The sequence below is a fragment of the Coccinella septempunctata genome, chromosome 2 (genome assembly GCF_907165205.1).
Source record: "Coccinella septempunctata chromosome 2, icCocSept1.1, whole genome shotgun sequence".
Lineage (NCBI taxonomy): Eukaryota > Metazoa > Arthropoda > Insecta > Coleoptera > Coccinellidae > Coccinella > Coccinella septempunctata.
The window spans coordinates 20,767,828-20,785,987 of NC_058190.1; the positions used below are offsets into that span (position 1 = coordinate 20,767,828).

General features: G+C 35.8%; 1 protein-coding gene across 2 annotated transcripts in view; it reads left to right on the forward strand.

Annotated features, from left to right (window-relative positions):
- LOC123306460 (nephrin-like) overlaps positions 1-18,160 on the forward strand; it is a 907,827-nt gene that overhangs the window by 577,105 nt on the left and 312,562 nt on the right. For both annotated transcript variants that reach the window (XM_044888477.1, XM_044888478.1), the window contains one exon: positions 8,678-8,808. In XM_044888477.1, coding sequence (XP_044744412.1) covers positions 8,678-8,808 — 131 coding nt within the window. The remainder of the gene's footprint in view (positions 1-8,677; positions 8,809-18,160) is intronic.

The following is an 18,160-nucleotide window of genomic DNA, read 5'->3' on the forward strand; positions in this document are numbered from 1 at the left end:
CCCTAGTATTTATGAAGCTTTCCAAGTACCTATTTGAACTGCACGACCTGTTCTAGAGTTTCATTCTCCAGACTGATATCTGTCTGAACGCTTTCTGGCGGACTTACCAGGATCTTGGTTTTGTCGATATCGAGTCTAAGGCCTAATGCTTCGTATATATGTTTATATTATCTGTAGATCCTCTGAGCTGCTAGCGATAAGTGCGCAGTGGTCTGCATATTGAAGTTCCGTGATAAACTTTGTACGGGTTTTTACTCTGAGGCGCTTCAGGTTAAATAGGCCTCCATCAAATCTGAATTTTATTCCAACACCTCTTACAGGCATACTCATATCAGCAATTATCGAGACAGCTATGGAGAAAATATTGAACAGTAAAGGCGCTAACACGCAACCTTGTTTTATTCCAGAGTTAGTTAAGTAATGGTCGGTTGTAGAGCCATTATGCTGTATTCTAGCGGTGTTTTTAGTATGGAAGCTCTTGCACACTGCTACGAATTTTTCAGGTACTCCAAGGCGCTCTGCGATTCAATGAGTTGAAGGCTGTATAGATCCTTGATTTTTGTTCACGGGCCTTCTCTCGCAGCTGTCGCAGTGTAAAAATTAGGTCCACCGTACCTCGATTTGGTCGAAAGTCGCACAGGGATTCAGGTAATAGCTTTTCTAAGAGTGGAATCAGAAGATTAGCCATAATCTTCGAGAGAATTTTACCGGCCACACTAATCAACGATATGCTCTTGTAACTGTTGCAATTTGACGTATCGCCTTTGTTCTTATAGAGGTTGATAACTAAAGCGTCTCTGAAGTCTTGTGGCACACCTCCTTGTTCCTAGATCTTGCGGAATAGTATTAGGAGATTATTGACAATGCTTTCATCCAGGGCTTGGAATATCTCCGCTGGAATGCCGTCAAGACCAGGTGATTTTTCATATTTTTTATCGCACTTATGATTTCCGACATTGAGTTTTCGTCATCAAGAGATGTCATCGGACTATATGCTGGGAGCATACAGTCCGATGTCCGTATATATTTTGATTCAAGACCTGTGAGTAATGCTCCTTCCATCTTTCGAGGATTTTTCTATCATCATTTAGGATAGCTCCATGAGCATCTCTGATAGGAAAGTTAGCTTTTCTGCTTGGACCATAAAAAGTTTTAATAGCTTCGAAAAAACGCCTGTAGTCATGGTTATCGGCGTAAGCTTGTATTTCCCTAGCTTTTTCTTTCCACCAGCTATCCTTGATTTTTCTTATTTCTTGACGGACCACGCGTTTTATGTTTATAAGACTTTTTTGGGCTGCACCATCTCTAGGATTGTCAATTGCTGTTTTCATCGCCTTGTGTTTTGCCTTCGAAAGGTTGCGATATCAGTTTCGCTGTCGGCGAACCAGTCTGGGGATTTTCGAGACCGTTCAGTGCCCAATATTTCTTTCGCTGTATTTGTAAGAGATGATTTGAAGCGGAGCGAATGAGTCTCAATGTCGTCGTTATAATCCGGTGGTGTAATACTATCTTTGACGGCAGCTGTGCATCTTTCTTTTGTAGAAGGGTTTTGTAGTTTGGAGATTTGTAGGCGCTCTCTTAGTAACTTTGACTTGCGTTGGTATTTCGGGAGCATTGAGATCTCTTCATTCTCGAGATTACCAGCCTATGATCAGTCCAGCATTCCAGATCTGTTCTGGGTTTAGTGACCAACACCTCTTTGAGACCTTTTCTTCCCACGATTACATAGTCGAGAGTATGCCAATGCACTGAGCGCGGGTGGCGCCAGGTCCCCCTTGAATTGGGTCTCGTAATAACAAAGGTGTTCGTTATACACAGATTGTGTTCTGCACAGAGAGCCAGCAGACGTTCTCCGTTCGAATTGATGCTGTCTGTGCCGTGTTTCCCTATTATTCCTGGCCACAGTTCTGCGTCTTGACATTTACCTACTCTAGCGTTAAAGTCTCCAAGGAGAATAATTCGTTCTCGTTTTGGGATTTCATTTAATGTAGCAACGAGTGCTTAGTAGAAAGTATCCTTAATGTTGTCAGAGGAGTTCAAAGTAGGTGCGTATACTGCAATGATGTTCACAAACGTGTTAATTGCTGCAAGAAAGCGTGGGGTCATTAAACGTTCTGAGATGCCAACTGGATTTTCGGTTAGTTTGGCGGCCAGATCGTTTATAATGGCAAAGCCTACGCTGTATTGTCTGATTTCGCCTTCCGTCAAGCCCTTCCAGAAAAAAGTATACGCTTGCTCTAACAAGCTACCCTCGTCCGAAAAGCGTGTCTCTCTTAGGGCAACTATTGCAATGGATGTTCGTTGCAGGTTCTGACGTTCCATGCTGACATAGCTATGTGCTTTTCATTGGTGGTTGTACGATGATTCACTCGCTCAGTCACCCTCCCCCGGAGATCCGAATGGGAGGGTATTTTACCACCAGATACAAATTTTGTCCTGTTCGACTGATCCATCTTCTTGTGGGAGCTTCGTTAGAAGATGTTAAGCTGCACTGGTAACGCAGTAAGTGCAGAAAAATCCCGAATGAACCTTCGATATCAAGAAGTCATGCCTATGAATGATCGTACCTCCTTAACGCAAAAAGGTCGCGGGATCCCTGAAATAGCCTTCACCTCTAAGACCAAATTCGTCCACAACAAATTGAAAATTCCAAATATGCAATGAATGCGAATTGTGCCATTAATACTTATAGGCTTGTTCGAAAGAAAATTTATTGTAGATTCTGAGAAAAATTTCGCTTTTCGAAAATTTGATGTTCAGGATGTTTACAGGAAGTGGAATAAATAATATAATTTTCTCAGTCCGGACCTGTGCTATCGAAAAGTCATTATGTGCAAATATTTCGCACTGTCCCAAACTCATTTCCTGAAATTTTTATGCAGATCTATACATCTATAGATCTAGAACGCCTGCATACAGGCGTTCAAGAAATATGCCTGCTGAAATTTTTCGACAAAATACAAATAACATCCTGTATATCTTGAGCGAATATAGTTAGGACATTTTTCGAACAATCATTCAGACTCACCAAAATGTCCTGCATATTCCCTGAAATCCTGTACCTACAATCATTGAGAAACACCCCACACCCCGTATGAAGTCACTGTAGTTTCCAGTACAATGATTCTAAGGCTAGGCGCAAATAAAAACGCAGGTTGGTGTGGTGACGCAGCGTGAGTTTTTGTAAAAAACATATTCATTCACATATCTCGCCATGGAGATCTGACACATTTCACTCTGTATATACGAAAATGTGTTATGACGCTTGTCAAAACATTTTTGGGTTTTAAATCAGCGCTATGTTTTCGGTTCTACGTAAAACTCTCAGTAATTACGTATTTTATCACTCTGTCGAATCACCTTGGAAAATATGAAGTTAAAAATATGTGACGTACATAATCGACGTTTACAGGTAAGCGTCCTCAGTTCCGCATCGTACGCAACGCACGGACGGCATCGAAAGTATTTTAGAATGCTTTGTATAGAGTGATTCATAACTGTTGGGACAGACTGTTTGGACCAAAATATGGCGATAGGACCAAATATACCTCAATAAAATATTGCTGTGGAAAAAGATAGAGGGCGTTAAAGTTGATTTTTTTTTCGTTTCTTGCTAATAATTTCACTGTATAAATACCTACAGGAAGTGCGGGTGGATCAGGAATCCAACCGACAGCGGAAAGCCGAGGAGCGGCCCGAACCCGACCTCCACCACGAGCCCGAAAACCTGGAAAGGGCTCCAACAGAGCTTAATCCTTTTGATATCTGGTATAAGTGAATTTTCCTCTGGTGAGGAGTGTGAAAGCCGCAAGGCTAAAGTCATAATCATATTCATTCATACTCCTTATATATGTAATCTGGAAATAAATTCTTAATTATTTCTGGACAATATGAAATAAACAAATGAAATAACCTACAAAAAACAAGAATAATAATCGGTGGGCCTTCAACTATGTCTTCTTATATTGAATTCACTGTTTTCTCAGATGATCCTTAGCATAATGCTTCATTAAAAAGCCCTCTTCGGCAGAATTAAGTACTTCAATCGATTGCTGCAAAACCTGATATCATCTTTGAAAAAATACAAGAATTATTTTTTTAATAAGAAAGCAGTCTATCCATCAATAATTCAAGCATTCAAAAGAAAGAGTATAAATACCCCATTGTATCTGAATTAACAAGGGACTGTGAATGCAGGCAGAAAGGGTAGCCCCTGTGCAGTGTTCCTATTTTTGCATTTTTTAATATACCTGTATGACTACTAATAGCAAACTTCACTCACTAATTAAAAATGAGCAAACTGATGGAAACTAGGAAAAGTTAATCCAATAACCCGAGAATAAGAGAAAAATATTACCAAATGAAAGTTCGTTTCTCAATTGCGAAAGTTAAAATGGTCAAGATAATATAGATTGTTTTCTCAATTATTTTTTGGCTCTTTGAACATGTTCATGACATTCGGTTTAGTCTTTGTCGAGATAACGAGAGCTGAGTGAAGGTTCATTGTGTTTGTTTGATAGAAGGATGAAAATGGGTTCTCGAATTGAAAATATTTTGTTATTCCAAGAATGAAATGAAATAATAATACCGTTCCAAGCTCACAAAACGTTTGATGATTTTTTTCGGTATCTAGTAATGAAAACGCATAAAGATTTCTACTATTATCAATTTATCACTCGGTTCAAATAAATTGAAATTGCAACTGCCACTCGGATTGGAAACTGCATTTCAGCGGAACTGTACATGTATCCTGGGGAGTTCATGCAGATGATTAATTGAACCAAAGAGTGGTTGATTGTACTATTCAGGAAGATCTTCACTCCCACTGAGATATTCTGTCAATGTATTCCCGTAGAAACGTTCCCGTATACCTTCAAAAGCATGTTTAATTGGATCAGAATTTTCAATAAGGAATCAGTCATATTCGAAAGGCAGATAGGAAAGCCGACGAATTGCTGTTTATACCCTAAATAGCAATACATATTCATTAGAGAGTATCCCCTTATGGAGACACGAATACGTAAAATACATACTACTACTGAATTTTCAATCTGTGTTTTACTCCCATGCTCTCCACTAACGCTACAATCAAGGTTATTGTACATGTAGAAATTAACAGGTTAATAATTGAAAGAGTTTTATTGTCAAATTTATCCATTTCATTCAGTTGAAAGGACAGACCTATTTGAAATTGGTTCATGGTCGAAATATTTCATTTTGCAATATACGTACTATTCCGGCGAATGAATATTTTCTGCGATATTCTTTATTTGCAAATTGCTACTATTCATGTACCTTTATGATTGTTTTATTTGGGAATATCTAAGGTATATGTATTTGATAAATTAATTTTTTCAAGAATTATTGACATCTCGGTGGGCTACGGAAAAACAAAATTAAGTGAGATTTCGGGTTAGGAAATTCAGTTTGGTATTAATAGTAACACTCACCCATAGAATTGTCAACTTAGTACACTAATATATCACACTAAATTCCATACACTGGCCGAAGATATTTTGAATTTTATATTATTTTGTATGTTCCTGTTGATCCAAAAATTGTGAAAATAATTGTATAAATTTTGAATTCTGATTAATTTGCCCTTAGCATAAGTAAGTATTTCTTCGTTTCAAGTATTTTCGTAGGTTACCTAAATTCGCCAGAAGTATCAAAATGATTCGATAAAACTAACTAGTTACATATCTATCTATATTACAAATTTGTAAGCCAATCTGTTGGAATTCTTAACTCTGAGATACACTTTCATAACAGTTACATTTATGAGTTGTTCAATCCTAAATACTCACATGTGAAAATTACGTTAAACTATAATCACCAATACAAATACAGAAATATATAAAGCTTTATTCATAAATTATAAATTTTATTTCATATATCTTTGATCCGTGATGATCGCCTTAACGAATTACATTTCGATAACTCAGTAAAGTTATCATTAATAAGAATAAGAAATGGATCACGCCTTCAACAGTAAGGCAGGTAAATAATAAACAAATTAATTCAGATGCATAACATCCGCAGATAATTAAATCAACGAATGTTACGATCTAAATCGAACTAACAAACTACCATCGCTCGAAGTATTATCAGAATTTTCATTTCGTCGACAAAGAGTAGATGCTGACCATGGTTTCGGTCTTATAAATAATACCGAACCATGGTCAGCATCTACTCTTTGTCGACGAAATGAAAATTCTGGTAATACTTCGAGCGATGGTAGTTTGTTAGTTCGACTTAGATCGTAACATTCGTTGATTTAATTATCTGCGGATGTTATGCATCTGAATTAATTTGTTTGTTATCATTAATATTAATACAGCGTTTATTGAATTCAAGCATTTGATTCAAGTGTTTTGTATAAATTAATCCAGTGTGTGTTTTTATATGAAATTTTATTGGGGATAAAAATTAATCAATTATTTTTGCTTTAATACGTTTATTCCTAGCTGAGGTTGATTAATCATCAACCATTACCACATCTCCCACCTCAAAGTTTCTATCCGTATATGTTGTTTTATGTAGCTAGGTATGTTTTAAACTGATATTTCTCAACATTATCTAAATTATTTGGTTTCAAGAAATCAAACCTTGTTGTAATTTGTCTCCGTAGCTCGGAGATTTACCTGTCGCTGAATGTTCAACTCTTCTATAGTAAAACAGGAATAAGTCAATAGCATACCGCTTTTCATTATTTTCCCAACTTTATTTTTGAAAGTTCCAACAAAATTTTCCGCTGCTCTGTTAGATGCTGGATATTTAGGAGGCGAAATCGAGTATACAATGTTATTATTTTCCAAAAATTTCTTGTATACGTTACTAGTGAAGTGTGGACCACTATCAGTAACTATGTGAATATAAAGTGCAAATCTACCGAATCAGCCTTGAAATTTATTCATTTTGTTTTTTTCATTTATTCACTTCATTAATTCATCCATATAAGTACAAAATTTTTTCATAAATTATATTTCTTATGATTACAATTTAATATTGGAAAATTCGATGGTCCTCCGGATAGGTAACTGAATGCCTGTTCTTCCCTCGCCATATTTCCAAAGGAAACAAAAGAAAGAACACTAATCAACAAAACATTCCCTATCTGGTGCAGACACAGAACAGAGGAAGAGCGAAACCAGGGTGGAAACCCTTCAATCGAGGGCTAGAGCAAACCAAATAAATAATTTTCATTATCTTCAACTCAATTTCTTACTTTCAGTTTGAATTTTGTATTATTCTGCATGTTCACATTAAACTTTTGTATATGAACAAAGATTGTACACATGATACTACTATCTCCTCGTATAACCTTTTTCTCGAGTAATATTTTCTCTTCTTTGGTATAACCTCAAAATTTTATTCTGGGTGGCTCATAGGATATTCAGGGTGGTGATGAAAATTCTCACCCACAATATCCAATAACCGATTCAACAAGGGATGTATATAAAATCTTCAAAGTTTTTCGGCACAATAAAGCACTCAAGGTGTAAAATGTATAACTTAATGAGCTGATTTTTTTGGTGATATAAATATGTTTATGCCATCTTAAGGGATTATCGACAATGACACATTCATCATTCGAGCAGTTGGGATTGTGCATTTTCAATTTGCAGTCGCCTGTCGCTTGGTTGGTCAGTGGCAATTGAAGACAAAGCAATGTATTTTTTTCTTTCTATATTCAAGAGGTTGCTATTAAACTATGTCTGAACTTTCTTCATGTTTTCTTCAGCGATATCGTGTAATGTATTCCAGTTTTTGTCTATCATCGGAAAAGCTTACAATGTGACCTCTGCAATTTCTCACAGGCGATAGGTTATTTATATAGACAAGCAACAGTATGGGAAGTGTGCCCATGTTACAACCATTAACGAGTTATCAAAATATCTAGTGAAAAAATGTTTTTTGTATAATCGACTATACATATTTAGTGTTATTCACATGTAGTTTACATTTTTTCTCATATTTTCAGCATTAATTTGAAAGGAAATGAATGAAAACATTTTCAAAAATTTTGTCTCGGGTGCCATCATAAGCGCATATGTTTCCTTTGATGGCATAAAACTGAAAATAACATAAATTTGATTATTAAATTGGTCAACCAGTTCGGTTTCCACCTGATTCGTGAAAGTTGGCCTTTGCCCACCTAGATCGTCTTTTGAAGGTCATTTATTTAGCGCAAACCTTCTTCTCAAAGTTGTCGATGGCAACTCTGTATATGGTCTTCCGACTCATGGTGAATTGAATCTTCTCATGGTATTGAATGAACCACGTTTCTACGTCATTAATCATTGCTTCAGATTCAGGACAGAATCATCCACATAATTTTTACATAGTGGAATGAGAATTTGTTACCTATTTACATTGCTCGATATCATTTCTTCAAAGAGAAATTGTAATCTATTTAATCAGTGAAATAGGACAGATTGAACTTTATGTGAGTGTGTTAATCCAGGTTTGTCTCGAATCGTGCTCCATTATGCTCCCCATGCACGAAGATACCTATGCAAGTTTGACGTTAGTACAATCACAAACTTGAACTATTCCAAACTCAATGATTTGAGGAAGTAGAAGTGAAATTAGTATTGAGTTTAATATTATATAACCCAGCGCGTTCTCTGGTGAATGATGAAATAACAATTCCATATTTCCTATTCTATTTCAGATACTCCCGAGGCACAGATAATTCTTGGAGCATCGCTGAACCCGGACACGATTCGGGAGGGTTCCGATGTCTATTTCGACTGCATCGTCAATGCTCACCCACCTGTCTACAAAGTGGAGTGGCGTCACAATGTGAGTAAAGCAGTAACAATTCGTCTTCATTAATTGGGGGTTTGTTACCGTAACTGTAATTTATAATCCACTCCAGTTACCAGTCTGAATACAGAGTTGCATGCGATCGTGAATATGTACTGTAATATATGCTTTTCTAAACTGATGGCATTAAGGTCGAAAATCGATGTGATTTATAAATAAAGGATCCTTGACATAGACCAAGCATGGGCAAACTTGTTAAGGGAAGGGCCAGAAAAACTGAAATCTAATCTAGGCGGGTCAAGAACAAAATTAACAATACACGTTCTCACAAGAAGTGATGAACTTCATTTTGATTTTTGCATCACAAACGATGTGATTCACATATGAAAGCAGATGAAAACATCGCAATTATCTTCTGAGCATGTGTTTTCAGGTTTGGGGAATTTTTTTTTGACAGAGACTTGTATAACTACATGAAAATAATAAAAATAAAAAAAAATAGATACGTTGCTGAGTTTGAAGGAATAAATCCACTTCATCGAATAGCAAGTGAAACCAATATCGCATAATTTGGTCTTCATTTGGTTGAGGTGAAGAATGTCAAATGTATGCGATAAGTCAAAAAATATGGCCACCACTAAAAGCCCCTAATCCAAAAGTCTATAAACATCCCCAAAAGGAGGTTATATGCAGCAGAGTGAGTTGAACGGCCCCTTCTAATAAAGCCATACTGATAGTCGGAGATTAAATTGAACCTTTTCAAAAATTCATCCATCCTGCTGTTAGCCAATTCTTCAAAAATTTTGGAGAAGATGCTCAAAAATGCAATTGGCATATAATTCATAATGCTTTGAGGATCACCTTTCTTAAACACAGGTATGACAATACCTGGGAGTTTGCCCTAAACTCAGCTAGATATTCAGATATATCTCCAGCGATGTATTTAATAACTCTGGTGGAAATGCCATCAATTCCTGAGCATTTCCCATTTTTAAGTTGACCAATGGCAAACAGAACATCCTGTTTCGTCACAGGTCTGAAGAAAAAGGTAGATGGCATAATCTCAGATGAGGTACAAATCAACGGTTTGAAAGTGCCAAAGCTTTTACTAACAATATCACTTGACTACCATAGTCCGCCGATTATTCATCGAATACTGTTCGGATTCGGTAGTCATCGATTATCTACTCTGTGGTCATAGATCTTATATACATTTGACCTACTCTGTAATCTGTGCATTTGACAGTTCTTTTAGGCGGAGGCATGAGCGGGCAGAGAGGGGAAGTATTCTTCCCCCAACACCCCCTCCCATGCCGACGTGTCTTATAATTTGTACCTTTCTCTTATTATTATTAATATTTTTCTCAATTACCTTTCTCTCTATGTCAACGCCCATCTGACGAATAGTATTGACTCTAGAGAAAAAAATAAATAAATAAAATCATGTAATAACAATTTATTATACACATTACACCAAGTTTCATCTACATGTCTATCTTGTCTAACATCTATATTTCAAACATCTCTAATAAAGATAATAATTATTTTCAGCATATTTCTTAGTGGTCCATGAATATCGCAAAGATATTTTCTTCAGGACGTTAATTCTTATCATTTAACAAATCATATCAATTATTATAGTTCTTGAATATCGCGAAGATATTTCTTTCAGAACATCATTGAGATCATTTTTAACATTTAGGTAACAACTCATTTCAATATATAGAGTCCTTGAATATCGCATAGATATTTATTCTCAGGACGTTCGTGTTATTTTGCTTATTATTTCAGCAGATAAGTTTGAGAATTGCTCACTGGTTAAAGGTTTGGTTAGAATATCTGCAATCTGATGTTTCGAATCAATCTTGTGAACTTTCAGCATTTTCATATCAAAGTCCTTGACATCAAGGTACTTTTTCTCAATGTATTTCAATTGTGTTCGAGTAAATGTGTTCTCACATTGTGATAAACAAGAGCTATTGTCTTCAAATATAGGCACAGGAAAAACATTTTTCTTGAAATCTAGGGATTCCTCAATTATTCTAGCTAAGAAAATTATGTCAGTAGCAGCATCCGTAATTGATATGTATTCTGCATGTGTTGTTGAGTGTGCCATACTATGCTGTAGTCGAGATTTCCATGAAATAATATTTCCATGATAACGTATAAGATATCCTGTGGTGGATTTCTTTGTGTTTGGATCATCTTTGTAAGATGAATCCACATAGGCTTCGATCACATTCTCATTTCTCTTGTCAAATATTATCCCACTATTTCTTGTTCCATTCAAGTAACGAAAAATTCTTTTGAGCATAATCCAGTGTTCCTCTGTAGGGTTTGCTTGGAATCGTGCTAGATAGTGAGTAGCATATGTAATGTCTGGCCTTGTATAGTTAGCATGCCACATAAGGCTGCCAAGTGCCCTTTTAAAGGGGAAGTTAGTTTGGTTTTTGACAAGCTTTGAATAATCCACATTTCTCAGGATAGGATTCTTGACAGGATGCGATTCTTTCATGTGGAAGTTGTTGAGAACTTCTTCCAGAAACTTTTCTTGTGATAAAGAAATCACTTTATTCTTGTTGATGTGTATTTCTATGCTCAAAAATCTTTCGGGGAAACCCAGTATTTTAATGTCAAAATACTTCGATAACGATTCTATAAAATCATCACACAATTCTCTGCTAGAACTTGCTACTAATATGTCATCAACATAAACCAGGACTAAAACTAGTGTTGAATCTACTGTCTTGGTGTACAGACATGATTCTCTGCAACTACGAACAAAACCCAATTCTTTCATTTTCTTGTCGAAGGTTAAGTACCAGCGGTAACGAGACCATACATTGCCTTATTAAGTTTGCAGACTTGCGTCTTTCGATCGCCTTCTACCCCAGGTGGTATACTAATATATTTTACCCTGTCAAGTTCTCCATGCAAGAACGTTGTTTTTACATCTAATTGTACTAGATGTATTTTCGAATATGAGACATGGGCAAAAATCCAACGTATTGTATCTGCACTGGGAGTTGGTGAGGCCTTGTCTGATGGGGAGTATGATTCTGAATCTTTGCAACCAACAGCCACCAAACGTGCCCTTTTTCTACCATCAGGTTTGATTCCAAAAATCCATTTTACTGGAACTATGTTCATACCTTTCATCTTAGGTACTAATGACCAAACTTATGCTTTTCCATGGATTCCAGTTCGGTTTTAATGGCATTTGTCCACTCTGAGTGACTTATGCTGGAGATAGCTTCTTTGAAACTAAGAGGAACTTCATTCAAAGAAATCATTTCCTTGTCAAAAAGCGAATCTCCAGCTTCGTATGGCGAGTGTTTCATATTATGAATATGAATTGAATTTATATTTGGTTCAGTTGGTAGTTCATCAATATAAACAATTTCAATTACATTTTCTGTTAGGTCAGTATTCCTGTCTGCTCTTTGAGCATCGTTACCAGGTGAGATATTATCACTTGTTGGAATAATCCTTTCTGCTCTTCGAGCATCATCATGTGAGACACCTACATGTGTGGGGGTATTCGTGTCTGCCCTTTGGGCATCATTATCATGTAAAACATTGCTATCAATTCTTGTTAACATTTCATCATGTTGCCTTGGAAAGTCATTTTTATACAATATTTTCTCATCAATTTTAACAGAACAACAATTATTTGTTTTTCTAGTCTTAGGATCAAATGTAACATAACGAGTATCAGTGAATCCAATTAAATATTGGATGGATGACCGAGATTCTGTTTTATTACCCTTGGGTACTGTCTCGTTTAGAACATAAGCTCTTGAGCCAAAAATTTTAAGATAATGCAAATTTGGTTGTTTATTGAATGCTTTTCCATAAGGTGTCAAATAATCAATTGCAGAGTGAGGTGTTCTATTATATAAATACTCAGCACAATGGGCTGCAAGACCCCAAAATGATTTTGGAAATCCAGATGTAAACAATAGTGCTCGAATGCGTTCTTCTAGTGTTCTGTTAAGCCTCTCAATAGTCCCATTATGTTCATGAGCATATGGTTCTGCAGCTTGGATTTGAATTTCAAAAACTCTGAGAACTTCTAATGTTTTAGCACCTATAAATTCAGTACCATTGTCACACCTTAGAAAGCGAAAATGATGATTAGGCTGAAACATTGTTTTGAAATTTACAAATGCTTTATCCAGACAATTGGACACTTCAGTTTTGTTTTTAATAGTGAAAATCATTAAATAGCGTGAGTAATCATCTAGTACAGTCAATATATACTTATTTTGTTTTATAAATGTAGGAATAGAAAAATGAATCAGATCAGCATGAATTATTTCACATGGATGTTGAGCACCGTCTCTGTCAGTATTAAAACTTTTTCTAGTCATTTTAGATTGAGCACATATTTGACATTTGGAAATTGTTTTCTCAAAAATAAAATCATTCATACCCAGTGAGTTACTCTTCAGTTTATTTAAATAGTTTTGAGAAATGTGTCCCATTCTATTATGCCAAAGGTAAAGGTCCCCCTCCGATATAAGCAATTCCCTTTGTTTTGGTGAGAGTTTCTTGACTTTCTTATTTCTTTTTGATTTAGCGATAGATAAACTATTCTTGTTTAAGACAATGGGACACTGTTTCTCTTTGTTGGATACATTTATTTCAGAAACATTAATATATGAATTATTTAGTATGCTATTACACTTATCCACTTGAGAGCGAGTTTTAGTCAGCAAACGGAATAAGTTATGCTTGACTTGTATCAATCCAATCTTTTCTTCGAATTTTCTGGAATAAATGAATTCGTTATTATTGTTCAAGATAATTGATGTTTCAAATTGGTTATTGAATGTTTGAACGCTCAAGATTTAGATTGACCAGGTGACATTTCGATCCAAATCTCAATAAAATCATGAGTGAACCTTGTCCCAAAGCCTTCATATGTGTTTTATCACTAGCGAGATGGACTCTTTTTGGGTTTTCGTAAATTTCTAGTGTCTCTAATAGTGACTTATCAAAAACTGCATGATGTGTTGCACCCGAGTCCACAATAAAAGATAGATCTTTATCAAAATAGTTGATTATTTTCGAACATTCAATAACAATTTCCTTGTAATCTTGTGGCATAGTTTTACCTTTCTTTTTAAGTGAACAATCTTTTACTATGTGCCCAAATTGGTGGCAGCAGTAGCAAAACTTCTTATTATATTTGCATTCAGAACTTTTGTGAAAATAAGTTCCACATTTCCCACACCTATTCTGCATCTTTTCCTCCTTTGTCATATTGTGAAGTTTTACAATTTCGTCATTTGAATATAGATCAGTCAGATTAACTTTCTGCATTTTAAACAACTCAGTTGGAGTTTTAACTTTCTTGTCACCAGACCCTCTCGAGTCACAATCATGTCGGGTTTTGAACCCATCTGTTCTGGGTCTTTTGACCCTAGAGTCATATCTTTCTCCAAAGGAGCGTTTACCTACATGTTTTTGTGCTGTAATTATATTATTTATAAAAATATCTGATTTCGAATGGAAACCATCGAAACACACAATATTATATTCACTTAATTCATATTCTAGATCTATATTATAGAGCTCATATTCTAATTTTATTACATTTTCATGATCATGACTAATAACAGATTTGAAGAACTTACGGCAACTCCTATTATCAACATCTAAAAATCTTTGTTTTACATGCTCGATAGTCCTCATCTCCTCAGGGCATTGCAGTATTGTGTTGTAGAATATTGAATATGGATGACCTTCCTTATATTTGTCATCAATCCTGACCAGAAACTTAGACACAATGACTTCAGGATCAAATTCAGTTCCCAGAGCTTTGTGTTCTGCAAATATATTATCAAAATCATTAACAAACTTAACTGGATTGTAGTGGTCTGCAAAATGAAGTTTCATCTCTCTAAGTTCCAACTTAATCTTTTCCTGCAACGATTGGTTACCAAACGTCCTTGCTATGTGTTGGAAAGCAGCATAGGCTGTAGTGAATCTCAATAAAGAGTTGGCAATTTCAGTGGAGACGGTGGACCTGATATATTGGAGTGCGTCCAGTTAAACACGTCTCTCTCTTGAAAGGTCCTCATCAGCACCTAATTCTTTAATGATAAATGATGACAGTCCATTTGATCTTAAATCCAATTCAAGTCTTTGCTTCCACGGGATGAAATTCTTGGAACCAGCCAGTCGGTCTTCCTTATCAATTTTGGAGAACACTGGATTGCTGGTGAAATCTTGCGATTGTTTCATTTGCGTCAGTAAGGGAGCTAGTGTGCCAGTCAAGCTCGAAATGGATTTCAATACCTCTTGTTGGATTTTATCTCGAAATTCCTGTTCCGTCATTGATACGACAGTATTATTTCCTTTTGTACAAGGATTATTTTCATCAGTGGTGAAACAACTCATTTCATCCCCAGACTCAGCGTTGCTTATGGATGTGGACGCCATTTTTAAATACTTTCTCTTTGTACTGCAACTTGCACCAAGATATAACACATATGGATATATATAATATGTATTATCGAAGATAAAAAGCTTTGATGCTACTTGAAGTTATTTTCACAACACCAATACTCAATATGCCTTCATTTATATCAATTTTTATCAATCTTTAATGGCCCATAACCCACTTGACTACCATAGTCCGCCGGTTATTCATCGAATACTGTTCGGATTCGGTAGTCATCGATTATCTACTCTGTGGTCATAGATTTTATATACATTTGACCTACTCCGAGCTACTCTGTAATCTGTGCATTTGACAGTTCTTTTAGGCGGAGGCATGAGCGGGCAGAGAGGGGAAGTATTCTTCCCTCAACAATATCATCAGCAACACCGGCAAAATAGTCACACAAAACCTTCGCCACGCAATCCGTTTCAGTGTTCATGCATAACATTGTTCTGTTTATATTGGGACCGTCTAATGGACGAGTTTAGGAACGTTCGCCAACCTTGTAAATAATTGAAAAAATCTTTCAATGCAAACGAATTTTTTTTTATTTATATTTGTGCTTTTCGGTTGGTTTCATCATTTTACAATCCTATCCCCGGCTCTCAAATCCAAGTGATATAAAAGAAAATTTATATTGAATTTTTAAGGTGAGTTTTGACATTATTCAGGCGTTTTTTTTTGTGTTTCCTGCATTATATTTATGATTTCATCCATAGACTGATTTATTCATTATTAAACTATGGTTTCATCACGAAACACTTGACTTGAGGATTTCTGTGGTGAAACCATAGTCTAATAAATAAATTAATTATTAGTCTATGGATGAAACTATAAATATAAGCCATATTTTCGCGATTAAGACGCGTGAAGCGTCTTTAAGCGGTGCTATTCGAGCGAATAAGTCATGACATCAGTCTTTAAGACGCTTTAAGCGGAACCTGGCGGTCTGTGGAGAGCGCCTGTGTCATAGAGTCATCTTGTCTCTGGCCTGTGTCGTCTTAAGCACAGAACGTCTTAAGCGGAAAGAGGTAATAAAAAGAAGAAGGGAGAATATGTTGTTTATATCGAATTTGATTCGAATTCCTACTAGGGAAGAGTGCTTTTATTGCCAATAATGCATTTAGAATAAATAAATATTTTTCAAATAATAGCCAAAGAACAGAAATTGAAAAATTCACAATTCGATTCGCTGTCTAATGACAAGGACAGATGACTCAACCATCAGCGATATTCTAAGCCATATTTTCGCGATTAAGACGCGTGAAGCGTCTTTAAGCGGTGCTATTCGAGCGAATAAGTCATGACGTCAGTCTTTAAGACGCGGAACCTGGCGGTCTGTGGAGAGCGCCTGTGTCATAGAGTCATCTTGTCTCTGGCCTGTGTCGTCTTAAGCGGAAAGAGGTAATATATAGAAGAAGGGAGAATATATTGTTTATATCGAATTTGATTTGAATTCCTACTAGGGAAGAGTGCTTTTATTGCCAATAATGCAGTTTCTGCATTATCATTTAGAATAAATAAATATTTTTCAAATAATAGCCAAAGAACAGAAATTGAAAAATTCACAATTCGATTCGCTGTCTAATGACAACGACAGATGACTCAACCATCAGCGATATTCTATTTTTGCGACAACAAAATTAATGACGTCACGCTTAAAGACGCTTTAAGACATCGATTAAGACGCTTAATCGCCAAAATATGGCTCTATTTTTGCGACAACAAAATTAATGACGTCACGCTTAAAGACGCTTTAAGACATCGATTAAGACGCTTAATCGCCAAAATATGGCTATAATGCACGAAACACGAAAAAAACGCCTGAATCATAGATTGAGGTGATGTGGATACGAAACTCTCACAATATTTTGAAACATTCGCGACCTCTGGTGGACTGGGGTGAAGCTTGAGTAGATCTGGTTTTGAAAAAAAAGCTGTGTGTTGTCAAACAAAAAGAACGAATATAATTTCTGTGTTTTCAGTCTGTTCTCCATACATTGCAGGAAATTCGAATTATCATTGTGATGTGACCGCAAGAAAACTACTTGACAATTTATTCGTATCGAATAAAATAAACACCAATGTACTGATATTTAGTTCAGATGAAATATCAGTAGTTTAGTATTTTTATGATACGAATAAATTACCACAGTAGTATTCTTTCATTCGCATAATTGTCAATGTAAAAACCGATCAATACAATTTGGTATTTGAAAGTTTTCCATGATAAGCTATTTCACAGTCGCCACAATCGTAACTTTTACGTAGAATTTATGCTTTCTCCAACAAGGGAATAAGGGATTTCTTTTTCTAATCGGATATCCGAAAATATATTTTGATATTTTCCTTTTCAACAGTGTACCTGGTAGTATGCGATACTGTTGTACCTACATACACCCTTCTGATATTTACTTGTTTTACTTTACTTGTTCCGAAATTGAGTCATTTCATAAGTGAGAAAAATTGGTAGTATCGTTCGTTACAACTTCAATGTATCGAATGTTAACAAGTCCATTTGAAAATGCATAATTCAATAGGTAAAAATAAAACAGTTAGCTAAAAATGTTCTTCATTACCTGAAGGGGATGAAAAAAACCTGACAAAATTATAGGAATAATAACTCACTGCCTAAACTAGGATATATGAAATATTTTCAAACATTCGAATTAAAAATGATTCATCTTCAAAATTTCAAATGACAACACAAATCTCTCCTTGTCCTGTGAATGAAGTTGAAGGTTGAAAGAAATCTACTTATTTCCAACGTCATCTATTAATTGTATATTGAAAGAAACACGCATTAATTCACCCCAGGTTAAGAGAGGGCGCAAAAAAACGGATTCGTCTAGAGTGACTCTAACGAGACAGTGGCGACAATTGTGGTCTCGTTTTTCATCGTTTTAGCAAGAATATGGCGGATTTGGTCACGTGACG